The 15,612-nt window shown below is 37.1% G+C and overlaps 1 protein-coding gene and 1 pseudogene across 1 annotated transcript; one reads left to right on the top strand and one right to left on the bottom strand.

The window, feature by feature from the left end:
• Positions 1 to 1,716: 1,716 nt before the first annotated feature.
• On the top strand, positions 1,717 to 5,586 carry LOC131059633 (serine/threonine-protein kinase Aurora-2-like; annotated as a pseudogene).
• Positions 5,587 to 11,348: 5,762 nt separating this feature from the next.
• LOC131059057 (xyloglucan galactosyltransferase XLT2) lies at positions 11,349 to 14,775 on the bottom strand. The gene is made up of 2 exons (XM_057992496.2): positions 13,233 to 14,775; positions 11,349 to 12,422 (listed from the first exon to the last, which is right to left on the bottom strand). The coding sequence occupies exons 1-2, from the start codon at positions 14,057 to 14,059 to the stop codon at positions 11,687 to 11,689; spliced, it is 1,563 nt and encodes a 520-aa protein (XP_057848479.2). The 5' UTR covers positions 14,060 to 14,775; the 3' UTR covers positions 11,349 to 11,686.
• Between the last annotated feature and the right edge of the window lie 837 nt (positions 14,776 to 15,612).

Below are 15,612 nucleotides of genomic sequence, written 5' to 3'. Positions count from 1 at the left end.
GATATATTTGTGTCACCTTTATTCTTGTGGTTGCTTCTAATATTATTCAGACATTCTTTTTTTTTTCTAAATTTTGTTATATGCCATAATGTTACTAAAATATATGCATATTAGTTTCTACAATATTCTTCTCATAAGATCAATGTAAAAATACTTGCATGTTTACAACTTAAGCTTTGTTTTGAGTTTAATTGGTAAGGAGTTTGCAATTTGACGAATTCTCCAAAGGTGTTTGTGAACATTACTTCTCCTTACAACTAGTAAGCATTAAAAATCGAGGTGAGTGAATCTTTAGATTCCACATTCTACCATATCAAATTCATAAGCATCAATTCAATTTTGTGTGTAGGCTCAAGTCCAAATATATAGAGATCATGTTTGAGCACATAGACTTGAACCCAAACAGAGTACTATAAAATTTTATAAATCAATAAATAGAGCAAAAATTATAGAACCTTAGTAAATGCACTTTTGACATTTGGACAAAGATTTCTACAACAAAATTAGAGGTAAGTACTCTTGCAATTAATTTATTTGATTCCATACATTAAATTTTAATATTTTTAATTATCAATGCCAAGTCATTATCATAAGACATACTCACTTATAATTGTGATTCAATTAATGTTCGTTGGTTAATTTACATAGAAGAGTGCATAATCTATATACAAAGATGTGTCAAATACCCATCTCAATTTTCATTTAGTTTGAGCCCAATTTCGAAAGAATGTCGATGTGATTATATGGTGACACGTGGTACACTTGGCTCCTTTCCTAATACCTATCCATTATTATTTACTCTCACTTACACACATTCTCACACATCCAATTGTATCATTTCCCTATTCATCCATATTTCCACATATTCACCTTGTTAATTAGCTCACACTTCCACATATCTAGCTTTGGTCCGACGATCTCAGTTTATTCATCTTGAGTCATTTCCATAATGTGTGTGATCCATATTGTATGGAATGAACTTGACCCAAAATTCAAATGACTAATTATTTCTCTCTCCTTATAGCATTGGAAGTCATTTCAGTATATCTATGCAACAATTCATTATGTTTTTGGTATTTAAAGGCATTCATTTGAACATTAGTTGATAGTGAAAAGTCATTTGAGAGATCATATACATTGAAGAGAAGAATCATTCTAGGAATACATAATTTAGATCAACAACTTAAATCTAATCTATATTACATCATTTAACACACTTGCATACTTGATTTTTGTCTCTATTGAACATTTGTCCAAGGCCATAAACCTAGTTAAAGGTGGTTCGACTAAAAAAAACTTGATTCTCACAATTCAACAATTTCCCTATAGTTTCTTAATTATTGTCAACTCTTATGCCATAACAAATAGCAAAGATTGGAGGGAACCAATTAATATTATTACATATTTCACCAAATTAAATCTATCGGTTACAAGACAAACTTGCACGATGTGGGATTGATTCAAAGTTGCATAATCAATGTGCAAAAAGTTACACGTTTATGTAGAGTTTAAAGCAATTAAGACTTCAAAGACACCTATTTTTAAGGCATATCGGAGGGAGCATTTTATTAATAGATATCTTTATTCAGTCAAAATTATCCGTAAACAATAAAAATTATAAAATCAGTGACAAAACATTGGCGTGTGCAATGTTAGTTATCTATTCATTCGAGTTCGAATTTAAATCTCCTACGTAAAACATAGGTAAGATTTCTCTGCAAGAATGCTCCGATTGCACAAGGGCAACCTCCAATGTGACCGTTGGAGAGCTGATTTTCAAATATCAAATATCTTAAGCTGTTAGCCCTTCTCTCTCTCTTCTTTTGTACACGGAACTCAGGGTAACTGGGTCTTTTAAGCTGTGGCTTGGCGTTAAATTAATAAAAGTTTGCAACTACCACTTAATTTCAGCTCTTAATACGTTCCCAATTGCTGGGTTCTACCAGAGAGTTTGGAGACTACACATTTCCGTTGAATTGTAATCACTCGAATTCAAAAAGGCTAAAGAAAACAAAGGGATGCAATAATGGCAATGGCGGTAATTCCAGAAAATCAAGTCCTGGAAGAGCAGAAGGCATGTACCCATTCTTTGCTGCTGCTTTTTATTTTCGTTGATTTGCTAGATAACTCCTTAAGGTCTTGCTAAATGTAGATTGTTTCTATATATTCATATTTATTCACAAACTTCATAGAGAAGTAGATTGTAGAAGGTGATGGCAAATAGCTTATTTGGATTTCGTTTTCTTGTTTCTATTAAATTATAACCCCTGGTAAGAGAAAAAACGGAAGAAATAAATTATAATAATTTTGTTCTACATTCAGTGATCACCATTAAATCCTCAAAAATATTTATTAATGTCCACGTAGCACCGGCATAGGGCGGTGGCGCTGCACAGGTAGATCTCATTTAGAATAGGCAAGTCCAATAAGCCCATGAAAGAAACAGAAACGTAGATAAACGCTCACCTACAGCATTGGAGGAGTACCATGATAGCTAATGAAAACAGTGCAGCCCCCTGTTGATCAGAGGCATTCCAAGGGTTAAGTCTGAACAATTAGTTTATAGGCCAGGCCAGCGAGACCTGTGTTTTCTATTCTGTTTTAGTGGTATGATCTTTTCCTGGTGCAGTCCGATCAAGAAGGTTTATTGTAAGTCATTGAAATTTCTCGGTTATTTATTCTATGAATGTACGGCTTCATTATTTAGCTCCAGTGAACTGTTGGAGATGGGGAGGCTTTGCAACCACGAGAGGAAAATTTGTTTCAGAGTTTGTTGTTAGGGTTTTGAACCAGAGAATGGATATAAAGTGTTCCATCTGTTCATTGCAGGAATTGGTAGAGGAAGGAGCTCCGAAGTGTCAGCAGTGCTGGAATCTTGAAGATTTTAAGATTGGGAGATCACTGGGAAGGGGTGCATTTGGGAACGTGTACCTAGCCATGGAGAAGAAGGTTTAATTGAAAATAACTTATTTAAAATTATTTTTTCATGTGGTCTTCGTACAATTTTTTTTTGACACAAATTCGCTTCTTCTACCTTTCAAAACAGAGTAAACATCTGGTGGCTTTGAAAGTACTCTTCAAGAGCCAACTGCAGCAGTACCAGGGACAATATCTGCTGAGAAGGGAATTGAAATCCAGAGTCACCTGAGACATCCCAATATACTTCGCTATTATGGCTACTTTCATGATCAGGTGTCTGTTTAACTTGTTTTTAAAAATGCAGTATCTCAGTTTTAACCATTGTAGTTATCCTCAGATAGAGTAGTGGATAGCCTAGTTCACGAGACTAGGCCCACCTTGTTTATAGCTAATTGAATAAGTATGCTTCCTATACAATTTAAAATCTTAGATGATTATGTTGTGTACTGATACCCTCCATAAGTTTTGTAATCCCACCAAAGGCCAACCTCTTTATATGGGATTGCTCTTCAGTACTTGGATGATTGTTTAGGGTAATTTCAATCTTTAAAGAGCAGAGCAATATAAATATTCCTTAAAATTAACATTTGACTTCCCTTTTAATGACAGAAGCATATATATCTTGTTCTTGAGTATGCTCCAAAGGGCCAACGGCACAGAGAGCTTCAGCGCTGCAGATTCTTCAGTGAGAAACGAGCAGCTACTGTAAGTCAATCCGGTCTTAAAGCATGCATACGAACTTGAAGTTACATACAACATCAATCATATCAAAAAAGGAACTCTCTAGACAGTCTACATTTGCAATCTGATATTCCTAGATTTTTCGTCTATGGAATCATCACTTACATAGGAAGTACATCGGCAGTGCCAAAAGCTTTGCATCTAGCTACATTATGCTGGGGCCTCCATTGGAAGGCACAGCAGTTTATTGTCTCTTAAACCTATGTTACTTTTCTGTTGTGATGAAGGCCTGGTGTTGAATCCAACCTTTTCTCTTCCACAGTATATTGCATCCGTGGCACGGGCTTTTCTTTACTGCCATGAAAAGCATGTAATACACCGCGACATCAAGATACAAAATGTTTTGGTTGGTCTTAAGGTACAATCTGATGTTTATATTCATGCTTAAACATATTCCATATAGACGAAACCCACTCATCATTCTGACTGTAAACTTCTTTGTTGAATGCGGTGGCCTGTGTTACTACCTAATCTGGAGTTGGCCTTTCTGTAAAACTTAATGGTTTCGAAATAATGAATTCCAGGGTGAACTGAAGCTTGCGGAGTTTGGAGTTTGGACTTTGGACTTTGTGTGCATTCCTTTAATAAAAGGCATACCATATGCGGAACCTTGAATTATTTACCACCTGAAATGGGTATTTTAAAATTTTCCAGTCCTCTCTTAGTTTCTTTATTGTTTTGCAAATTTTTCTGGAGTTTGCAGTCATTGAGCCTACAGTAATACTAAATGGTTTTAGAATAACTATTCACAGTTGAGAAGAAGGAACATGATAATGCAGTTGATATTTGGAGCTTGGGAGTTTTGTGTAATGAGTTCCTCTATGGTGTTCACCCATTTGTAGAAAAGAAGCACTCTGATACTTACAGAAGGTTAGAGATCCCTGTGTAACTCCTGTCAAGTGCAGTGTTCATTTTAGGATCCTAAATATCTGTTTCAGTTTACAAGTTTATGTCTCTTAGGATAAACCAAAGTTTGTCTAGTTAGGGGTATCCAAGGCTTAGGTTGGCCTTTGATTTGGTTCAAAAATGATGCAGGATGCCAAAGTTGATTTGAGGTTTCCTCCAACACCAGTAGTTTCTGCTAAAGCAAAAAGATTCATTCGTCAGGTAGTGTGACTTATTCTTTTGCATTTATTGAAGCAATAGATAAATTATAAATGTTTTAATTTGCAGTACTGGGTCTCATAAAGATAAGCACTGTTGCTCCATCTGATGCCACTGATAAGATGCGCTTTGCCATGAGAACAAGCTTTGTAGGGACAACCATAGCCATCTAAACAAAATTACATGAAGCAGGCTAATGTGTCATGGTACTGCCGTGCAGATATTGGTGAAAGATTCTTCGCAGCATCTGTCTCTACAAAAACTTCTCCAACATCCATGGATTCTCAAAAATGATGATTACAATGGTGTCAGCGGACATAAGCTCTGAGAAGCTTCTGCCTAGAAGTTTGTATATTATTTTTGAGTTCTTTACAACATCAGCTGACTCCTCGTCAATTTATTCCACATTGGTGCTAAATACTTGTACTTAATTACTGCAGTACAGGCACCAAGAAGTGTCTAGATGAGTAAGTTGCAACAACTCTCTAAGGTTATTATTAATACACCAAATTATTATTATCTCTGCCAACAGCCAAGAAATCAAATAACTGTGGTTTTAGGAAAAGACTTTGGGCCTCTAGTATATGCCTGAAATAATGTGAAAATCAATCTTTACCTTGTTTGATTCTTTGAATTGTGCACTTAATTTTTGGCTATAAGTCTGATTTGCAAACTCCAATATATATATCTCCTTGACTTTGAAAGACTTGCATTCCTAACAAAATTAGAAAGGTGCGGATGAAATAGTCCAAAGTGTCAATGAAAAATGCATGAAGAATTTCTGAAATACCCAAAGCAGATATAAAATTGAGTTCAACAGTTGTTTGGCCAGGTTATTTTCTCTTTGAGAGTTTTATAAGTTACAAAAATATGCATTGTAAAAGACATGCCTGAATTTGTTGATTGCAAATTGAAGCTTCAAATACCAGCCTGTAGTAATGACAAATGCAATTCAGCTCAATTGACATTAGTTTTTCTCAATCTGTTGGGTAACCCTTAAATTCTTAAAATTATTCCCATGGGTTCTCATTTTCATAATGCAACTGTCTTCAATCCGTAGGTATATTAAAGTGGATTACTTCCTAGCAAACTGTAGGCACAGTCAGAAGACAGTGAAAATGTTATTGAAAACCGTAACTTCATCTCTAAACTTGCAATAGTGGGCTCACTAACAATAAGTAAATACTCGGCTCAGTGACAAAAAGTACATTTTTGGATGCAAATATCATTTTTCTCTTCCACATAACAATATTTTTATCCATACTAGCTGTGAAGGAGAATTTTTAATTGCACTTCCTATCTATCGAAATCTTACCTTTATTGTTTCTGTTGATGCTTTTAGATTCAAATGAATGTGACAGAGAGCTTCTTTATCTTAATTTACTTTATATAAAAACCCAACATTAGATGTACCTGAATAAACAAGCATCGCATTAAACAGCCGAAAAACTCGAGTGGAAAGTTTACTAAAGTATCATTGTCCCCGCATCATTGTAGAAGCTAATAACTAAAAGCAAATGATACCCAAGTTCTCCAAGATAACTGGAGAAAGAGTATAGAAATAGCATTCATCACATAAAAGCCCTTTGTTCAGTACAACAGTAGGTATGTTTGTGTGTAGTTACTGTTATCACAAAAGCTCACACCCTTGCTGAGTTATCAACTCAGCAACCTTGTGAAACATGGAAACAACCCCGAAGGGTGGGACCTTGCATGAGGGGTTGAATCTCCGAAGAAGGCCGACTTCTTTCTCAATCCAGGTGCTGGTGTTGAACCAACTCAACACTTCAAAACTAACTCCTAGACCTATCCTAACAAATTGCAGAGGTAAAGGGAAGAGAGAAATGCTTAAACCAAAGGAGGTGATGCACCAAGATAAGAGATTGTTCCTCTCCCCACCCGAAATGGCACAAGGAATCAACTGAAATACCCAAGAGATGCACAAATTTCAGTTACGTGAGTGACCCAAATGCATGTATGGAGGTTAGAAGGACTCCCAAAAGTCACACTCAGAAAAAACAAGTTAACATAGCATATATGGAGAGAAGAGCTACAAAACATACACCTATGATGAAGGCAAAGAAACATACACAACATGCATAAGTTGAAGGAAGGCAAGAATGAAATTTCAATTCATTCAAAGGCCAAAGGCCAAACTTACAATAGCAAAAATGCAAAAATAATTACAAGTCTTCAAGAGAAGAGCATAGGAAAGCTCAAGGCAGCAGGGAGAGAACCCTTTACAATGAGGCTTAATAGCCTTTATATAGAAAAAAGGTTACAAGAGTGATCATGACTCCTGTATGTCAGTCCGGGAGTGCAGGGAAGTGCATGCACTTGAATTTTGTACATGCAAGCAACCTAGCCATACCCACAAAAGGCAACCCTGAGAAGGTGGATTGACTGACCTTCCAAAGTCAGAATATGCAGACATGACATAAGTCACTACAACAAGCATGGCCTCATGGCCTCGTACCTCCCTTAATGGAAATCCTGCCAAAAACATTAAATGCACCCCTATGGCTCCACAAAAGAAGGTGCATAAGTCACAAAAGCTGTCGGAGCATTTAAAGCTTTGAGTGTTGATCACGCCATTCAGAAGTGTCGCCAGTTGGAAAAGAGTCCGAAGACCTTAGAAACTCGGGTACCCAGAGTGGGGAAGATAAGGAAGGAACTTCGGGGAACTAAAAAAAGGGCTAAGGAAGGAACTTTGGAACCTCAGGGTTTCGGAGTTCCGGGGGAACTAGAGAGAAAAGGCAAGGAGGGAAAGAACTTTGGAACCTCTAGGTTTCGGTGTTCCCTAGAGAAGAAAGGGAAGGCTAAGGAAGGAACTTCGGAACCTCGGGGTTTCGGAGTTCCCTAGAGAAGAAAGGGAAGGCTAAGGAAGGAACTTCGGAACCTCGGGGTTTCGGAGTTCCAGAGAAAGGAAGGAAGAGAAAGGGAAAGAAAGGGAAGGAACTTCGGAACCTCGGGGTTCCGGAGAAGGAAAAGCGAGAGAAGGCAAAGAGAAGGAACTTTGGAACTTCGGGGTTTTGGGGAAGAAGCACAGGAGAAGGCAAAGGGAAAGAACCTTAGGGTTCCGGGGAAGGAAGAAAAGGCCAAGGGAGGAACTTGTCCCACACTTCACACTTCATGATTCTTCTGCTTTCTCCTTGATCAACTAGTGCAGCGCTGGTCCATGGATCGTATCTCTGATCGGTTCTTACTGATGGACCAAAGGTATCATAAAATGACAACAATTACGATGCATCTAGTGCAATACGCTAAACAATTTGTTCAGTACATGCTTTCCAGTCAAACCATAATAGCCCTTCTATTCCATCACAATGCAATAAGAGGAACTCTGATTTTCCCTATCATGTCCTGACTGGCTGGTTGGGAAAGATAATGTCTTGAGTTTTTGATATGGGAATTGAGAGAAGTAATTTCTTGCCATTTTGATCCTGTGCCATGATCCCTAAATTAAATGCCCCAAAATGTTTCACCTAGCTTCACAAGCATCGTTTTTTATTGATAAAACGTTTAGATTTGAGAAAGGTGGAAGGTTTGTTGAGCTTTACCATCCCATTGAAAATAAGCCCAAGAGAACCCGACTGCTACTTCACCCCGTACTGGCTACAGCATATCCTTTATTCATTTGTGTCTCAGGAGCGTCAATTCCAGCCATATGTGAACTAAGTTATCTTGAATTTTGGCTTCACTTGAATTGGTTTGTTCTTCAGCTTGATATTCTTCTAATGCATCATGTACCCTTGTTATGACCTGCTTACTAAGTTTGGGAAACAGGAATTTGATGACTTGTCCTGTCTGAACTATTTCTGTCATGGGTATGCGAACAGGATCGTAATTCCTTTAGAGATATCAGAGGTGGGAAAATATTGTAACTGTAATAGATTCATATATAAAGATCCACCTTGAACTGTTGCTGCTATCTTTTTTTGAGTTCTTAGAAAATATTGATTGATTTCTAATATGTTTGTTTGAGTTGTGATTCTGCTAAGATGGGTCACTTGTTGCAGAGAAACTTGAAAGACTAGGCTCAAATCTTGGAAGCGCCCTCTGCTTCTGCCTAGGTTAGACCTAGAAGATGTCAATGTCGACCACATGGAGACATTAAAAAGATTGCAGCTGATGCTATTTGCCAAAAACATCTTTAAGACATTATATTTCCACGATCCATATAAAAGAATTGCAATGCTTTTTTTGATAGAAAACTCTGTGGTTTTCTGCACAAACTACCCGGGAGTTTCATTATCTTTTTAGGAAAGCTAGGTCTTCAATCTTCTTTGAAACCCTGATCCTCAGCTTTTCAAAAAGCTTAGCTTTACAGAAAATCAATCTCCCTCCTATGAAAGGGGTATCAATTAAAGACAATATATTTCCACAATATATACAATGAATTGCAATCCTTTTGACAGAAAATTGTGAAATTTTGTTGCAAAATACCATACAAAGTTTTCTACCGGAAGCTTTGCAATTCAAAACACCTCTGTTAGATATAGATTATAAGTATATCTTGTTTACGTGGTAATAATGCCAAGCTTGGATTTCTCGCGCAGCTACAAATTTTGCAGTTGTGACGCATGATGCAGATTCCATAAAATGATCTTTGATTATCAGAAAGCCATTGAGACTCTTGTTTTGCTACAACAAATTAACAATGCAACAATCTAGATTTTGTAACTTCTGTAATCTATTGAATAATATGGTCATATCAGAAAGCTATCATAAAGCCATTAAGGCTCTTGTTTTGCTACAACAAATTAATAGTGGAGCACTCTAGATTTTATAATTTCTGTAATCTATTAAATACTATAATCATAGGAGACATGATATTTTCAGCGTCCATATAAGTAATCAAAAGTAGTTCTGGTCATAGCTGTGGATGTTTTTTTATCAACATTTTAGTTCAAATTCCATGATCTATTAAGAATACGATGAATAATAATTATACTATAAACCACTCTTTAACTTTGTATTGTATTCCAGGTTTTAGTAATCAATAGGACGATCCTTTTCATTTTTACCCCGACATGAAATAATTTTAAGTTTGATGTTTATATCTCAAAAATCTTTGTTAGGTATTTTATTTGTATATTTTATTGTTGTGTTCGTTTTTTTTGGTATATATCAACCTTCATAGAGTGTGCTGCTTATGAGGATATATGTATTCAGTATGGAAACGGCTTAAAAGTAGACAGCCTCCACGATTTATTTGAGGAAGCAAAGATCAGCAGGATGGCTAGCTACTTGATCAAGATCCATAGTAGGAGATCCGACATCAAAAAGGAGTTTGAAGATAACTTGAGGTTGTGGTTCTCGGTCCCTTAGACTGCCTGGTCTCACAGGCATGATTAAAATCTTTCTTTCATTCATCCTGATGTTCAATCATGGAGTGATAAAAGTTGACACAATAATATCACATTTATTCCAGAAGCATTCTCAATTTACTAAAATCATCTTGAAGCTGTTGACTAATAGAATTCTTTGACGTATATTCAATATTGTAAGCCTGAATGTTTAATTCAATTATAATTGTTGCCTTGCCATTCAATTTAACACATAAGCAATCAATAGACCAAAATTGCATTCAAACCATCCTCTTCATTCCTATTTGAAGCTCCTAGAATCAAGAGACCAGAGCTGCATTCACACCACCCTCTTCGCCCTCATTGGAAGCCATTGGAACCTCCTACAAAGAGGGGGTGGTTAAGAATTTCCGCAGATTCAGACACATTTTTTAAATTTTACACATTTCCTCAAGAGTTCCGAAAAGGCTCTGGCACTAGAAATCAACTTTCAAAATTTCCAATACTGTTTTTACTTTAGGGGTACCAGAAAACTAAATGTACCATTTCTAAGAGTTTCCGCTTTCCCATCATTTCCAGCTTCAGATGCTAGTCTTCCAAAGTTTTTAAGTACATGTTCCAATTCTGGGTACAACGTATGTATTGAATCACTGTTCTTGAAACACATTTCTGAATGATGATTATAATGCCATCGAGGTCTCCATCAAAGGCAGTTTTGTTCTGCGGTTGGTTTTTGTCATCTGCTAAGCAAACTTGAACAATAACTCCTGTACAAACTATCAATAAATGTAATCCATATTTGCAACAGATTAAATATCAATTGCCATATTCAGACTTCCAAAACATGGTTGCCCATTGTAGTAGTGAATTCTTATGTTAATTCGAACTGAAATGCATATTAGTTTTTATGCTTAAGGTTTGGGTTTCTGATCTGTAAATTGTAGAAGGCATGTTTACTTCCAGTTAATGAAAGAACTGTTACTTCGCCAGAAAGCAAGAACAATGTTGGCAGAAGTGATTCCACCACAATTGTTCGGAAAAGAAAAGTAATTAATCTGAACTTGGACCCACGGCACAACTGCAAGACTTCAACTTAACAGGAAAAAACAAATTCAAATTAATTGGTTGTTTCCTAGAACAAAAAAAGATATAATATTTATCTGTGCATATAACCAGATTGGATCCATGAACTCATATGTACATTAATGGAACTCGAGTACAATAAGTTGAAACAGTTAATTAAAAGTGCTAAAAGGAATCCAACGACAAAAGATATAGAACTAAAACCATGATCAAAATAAATGTTCCAACACCAGTCCAAGTTCATTTCGTTATTGTGTTTTGATGGCTAAGAACTGGCCTTGGCAGGCCTTTTATTGTAATACTTGTCACAAAGAATTATGTACCTTAGCAATAAATATAAATCCTACAATTCTTTTATCTGACAAAAAATTAGCACCTATATTTCACTGGCACTTGTGAACTTTGGGCTTAAAATCATAGATCCAAGTCCCTAAAGAACCAGACACCTGAGAAATGTCACTCTAATTAGAGTAATATGGAATTACCTCAAAAACATTATATGTACAAATAACCTAATACTCACTAAGTCCCTATATATGAGCTAGACTCGATGACTTGACCGTATTTAGAAACCCATCAATAGCAGTGTCTACAGCATCTTTCATACCCTTCAACCGGTGCCCAGGTGCAGAGTATACATATCTAGGAATAGAGCTTATAACTGTTTCCCTCAGTCTCTGAACTTCTGCAGCAGGTATTCTCTTAAGAACCTCTTCTATTTGAGTACCATTTCTAATATCGTGCTTTGAAATGAAAACAGAATAGCTACTGTAATTGGAAGGGAGGTGCCACTCGTACTGCCAATATGCACTCCTGTGCCAGAAAAACACAGGAATGGACCCTGCTATAAGGCAATCAAAGATGGACTTCCGAGTAAAGCTGTCACCCCTGGGTTGTAGACAGAATGTTGAATCCAGAAACAGATGGACAGCGGCCATGGTGTCATTGACACATCGGGTTCCTGAACAATCGAGGGATCTGCAATTCATTGACCTCATGCACTGGTCCAACAGAATTCCCCTGAAATCGTTGGGTATGTATTTCCTGCTTGCCCCTGCAAAAGAAAAGAGTTTGGTCCTCTCAACATTTCTGAGATGATCCTGCCACCTCAGCACATCCTGAGCACTTCTGGGATGAAAAGCAGTTGGGTATGGGACTCCCATCTCCTTGTCATCCCAGGGGTTTCTCTCTATCAGCAGCCTTGTGACGTTCTTGATCCCTGGCATGTACATGAAACTACTCCCCCAATCTTCATCTTTGGATCTCCTGCAAATAGGGAAATTTGGTTAAACACCAACTGACATTTTCTTCAATTTCTTTACAAGCCATTCGCCAATTCCAAATGAAGATTGAGTATTTGCCAGCATTGAAACACAAAAAATGTAAAACCCTAAAGAAACTAACAAACCTATATCCTTGGATCTACTGAAATTGTGAAAATGTGCAGTGGATGATATTTGCCATTTGACACTTCTGTTCAAGATTAAACTAACAAACCTATATCCTTGGATCTACTGAAATTGTGAAAATGTTCAGTGGATGATATTTGCCATTTGACACTTCTGTTCAAGATTACTTTCGAAAATAGCACCCATTGAAGATAATTGTCAACTTTTCATAACAAATCGTATAAATGCTTAAAATATACTTGAAAAATCTTGTGAACTTATGCTAAATTTCAATTTTGAGAATTGGGCATCATATATCTAAACTTCTAAAAAGGGCATAGTTCCATAAAATCTTCCAGCATTGATAAACCACAAATGAAGATTCAGTCTCTTAATCACAATGTACTAGCATTTTGAAAATTTGAATAAAAATTAACAAATTTAAAAACGAAAGAGTCTGTACATTTCCGAGGCATTGGATATCTAAAATGATCAGCCAAGGTCTTTAAAATGCTAATAAAACAGAATCGGGCATCCAAACATATCTTTTAAACTGTATGGTTCCTTGAAATACAAATGAAGATTCACTTTAAAAATTTGAGGAAAAAGGTATTGTAGATTTCTAATCTAAAATCATTAATCGAGATCCACGAACTTCTCAAATGGGACTCATGAAAATCAGTCTTACCTAAAATCCCAGGTGATCCTCCCCACCACCATAAAGTGATCCCAGCCTGAGTTACGCTTCCAATACTCCTGCTCCTGCAACCACTCCAGCACCATTTTCCCATCGCGGTCCCTAACCTCAGCGGGGTACTCCCTCCACAGGTACCTCCCCACAGCCAAACCAGCATAGAAGGGCACATAGAATGCCCTGGCCAAATGAGGCTTATCTGTGACACAGGGATGCTCCATCAGCTTTTTATGAAAAATGATCTCCCCTGTGAACTGATCAGTCTTATACCAAGTCCCTCTCTCTTCTGCTTGCAACTTTGGTCTCCTGATCACATCCCCATAGCCAAAATTCACAATGGCAGGGCAAAAGGAGTTCCAAGGACTCAAAGTAGAGCAATTTTTCAGCAAATCAGTATTGAAAACAGGAGGCAAATTATACACATAGACAAGACCTAACTCGCAGCTTGCATTCTCAGCATTAGAAACATCTGACGCAACTGACTCAGTAACAAAGTCACCGGATACCGCTACATCATCCTTCGAATCATTTGAGGTTTCACTATCATCATCCCAACTTGCAGTAACATTTAATGCTGCCGCACCCACAGTCGCAGAAACATCTGCTACTGGCACGGGACAAGGAGGCAACCAGGGGAATGGTACTGGCAATCCCCTTACAATTACAAGTATTATGATTTGCAAGGCCAATACGGCAGCAAGCATATAACGCCTCAGAGGCGAACCCATGTTCAGAGTCCTACCCCACCCCACCTTGTTCTCAGAATCAATGTCCACCACACCCTTTTTCTTGTGGCCCATTCCATACTTCATCAGGACCATTACCGACAATCCTTAAAGCCTGCTGGAGAACAAGAGCGCTTCAATATCTAACAGTGGCTAACTCCAACAGGCCTTAAAAGCCTGTTTTACAGTAAAAAAAGGTTCACTGTCTACCAGTGGCAAACTCTGAAACAAAATGTGATTTACAGCCCCTTAATCAATGACATCCTTTAGATATACAACCTACTGACTATGAACAGGGCTAACTACAGTACACATGAGCCTAGCAAAAGCCATTCTGCGTCCAGCTGATATGGGTCTTGTAAAAGAAGCGTTCTTTTGTTAGATTTCTCAGGTAGTTACTGTCGTTTGGTAGACAGATCTAGTGTTCTAGACCAGGTATGCATTATTTTTCTCTTGGGCAGCAGGGGTGTGCCGTGTTCGATCCTCATCCGTACACGTAGTAGATGAACCCCATGGCACTATATTTAACGTTGCCTTACCCTTTTATCCCGTACGCTGCGCTACTTCCATGCATGGATGTCTGTGTTACCGCACACCACTCGAAGAGATAAATGCTTTGCGTTGTTTCTGATTCAATCTACGTCCAAGGCGGGGTACTTACCTATTACCACCATTGAGAGGTTTAGGACCTCAGATGATTCAGGCAGATTGATTAAATAATTCTCAGTAGCTGCCTAGATCTTTTCAGGTTTTCCCCCCACCGACAATCTTGCAATAGGCCGATAATTTCTCACCGCTGTTAAAAAAGAGAACAATTAGCTTTTGTTGCCTAGTTTCTTTTTAGCTTCGTGGTTTGGATTTTAACCATGTTCTCTTCTTGAAAATCTTAATCTTGTACGATGGAGATGGTTTAATTTGTTGACAGCTAGTTCAATACGCCAGCCAACTTTCGAATTTGCGACTTGAAGTTTTCCCAGCTTAGGTGAATTGGGCTTTCGACACATGGGTTGAATTTTGACTCTTCTCATTTTATTATTATTGTTTTATTCTTGTTTTTGTTACATATTTATTATTATTTTTCATTGGTAGGAAATGATAGTTATTTTAGGATTTTGATAAAATGGGCATTCCATAGAATATTTAGAATTTCAAAGAAAGGTAAAAATATTCATAAAAACAAGACAGCGAGCTCCCTTATATAAATATAGATATGTTATATCTTTTATTTTTATTATTATCGAATATGGAATTGTTTATTTTTTTGGATTCTTTTTAGTAGTATTAAATTATAATTCATTTATATAGTTAAAAATTATAATCTAGTTTAATTTAAAGATGGTTAAATGTTTATCATTTATGTGGAGTATATTGTAGAATTAAATATAAACTCATCATCATATGACAAGTGTCCCTACACCTCTCATACATGTGTAAACATGTTTGTTCACCTCACTCCTTGTTCACACGTGTGTGAGCATGCTCTTGACACATGTGTAGTCTCCTTTTCATCTTGCATCTATCTCCACTCCTTTGCTCATACATGTGTGAGCATACCTAGCTTTTACATTCCATGTGACACCTCTATCTCTCTTGTGATACTTATCACAAGGCTAAGCCTTTAATCCATGCATTTGTCTTCTTCAAATTCT

The sequence above is a fragment of the Cryptomeria japonica genome, chromosome 9, assembly GCF_030272615.1.
Source record: "Cryptomeria japonica chromosome 9, Sugi_1.0, whole genome shotgun sequence".
In the NCBI taxonomy this organism is placed as follows: Eukaryota; Viridiplantae; Streptophyta; class Pinopsida; order Cupressales; family Cupressaceae; genus Cryptomeria; species Cryptomeria japonica.
This window is presented reverse-complemented; position numbering and strand designations above follow the sequence as displayed.

Coding starts and splice junctions, on each gene's coding strand:
- LOC131059057 (XM_057992496.2), bottom strand. CDS start 14,059: ATGGTCCTGATGAAGTATGGAATGGGCCACAAGAAAAAGGGTGTGGTG. Junction 12,423..13,232: donor AGGATCACCTGGGATTTTAG/GTAAGACTGATT, acceptor CCCTATTTGCAG/GAGATCCAAAGATGAAGATT.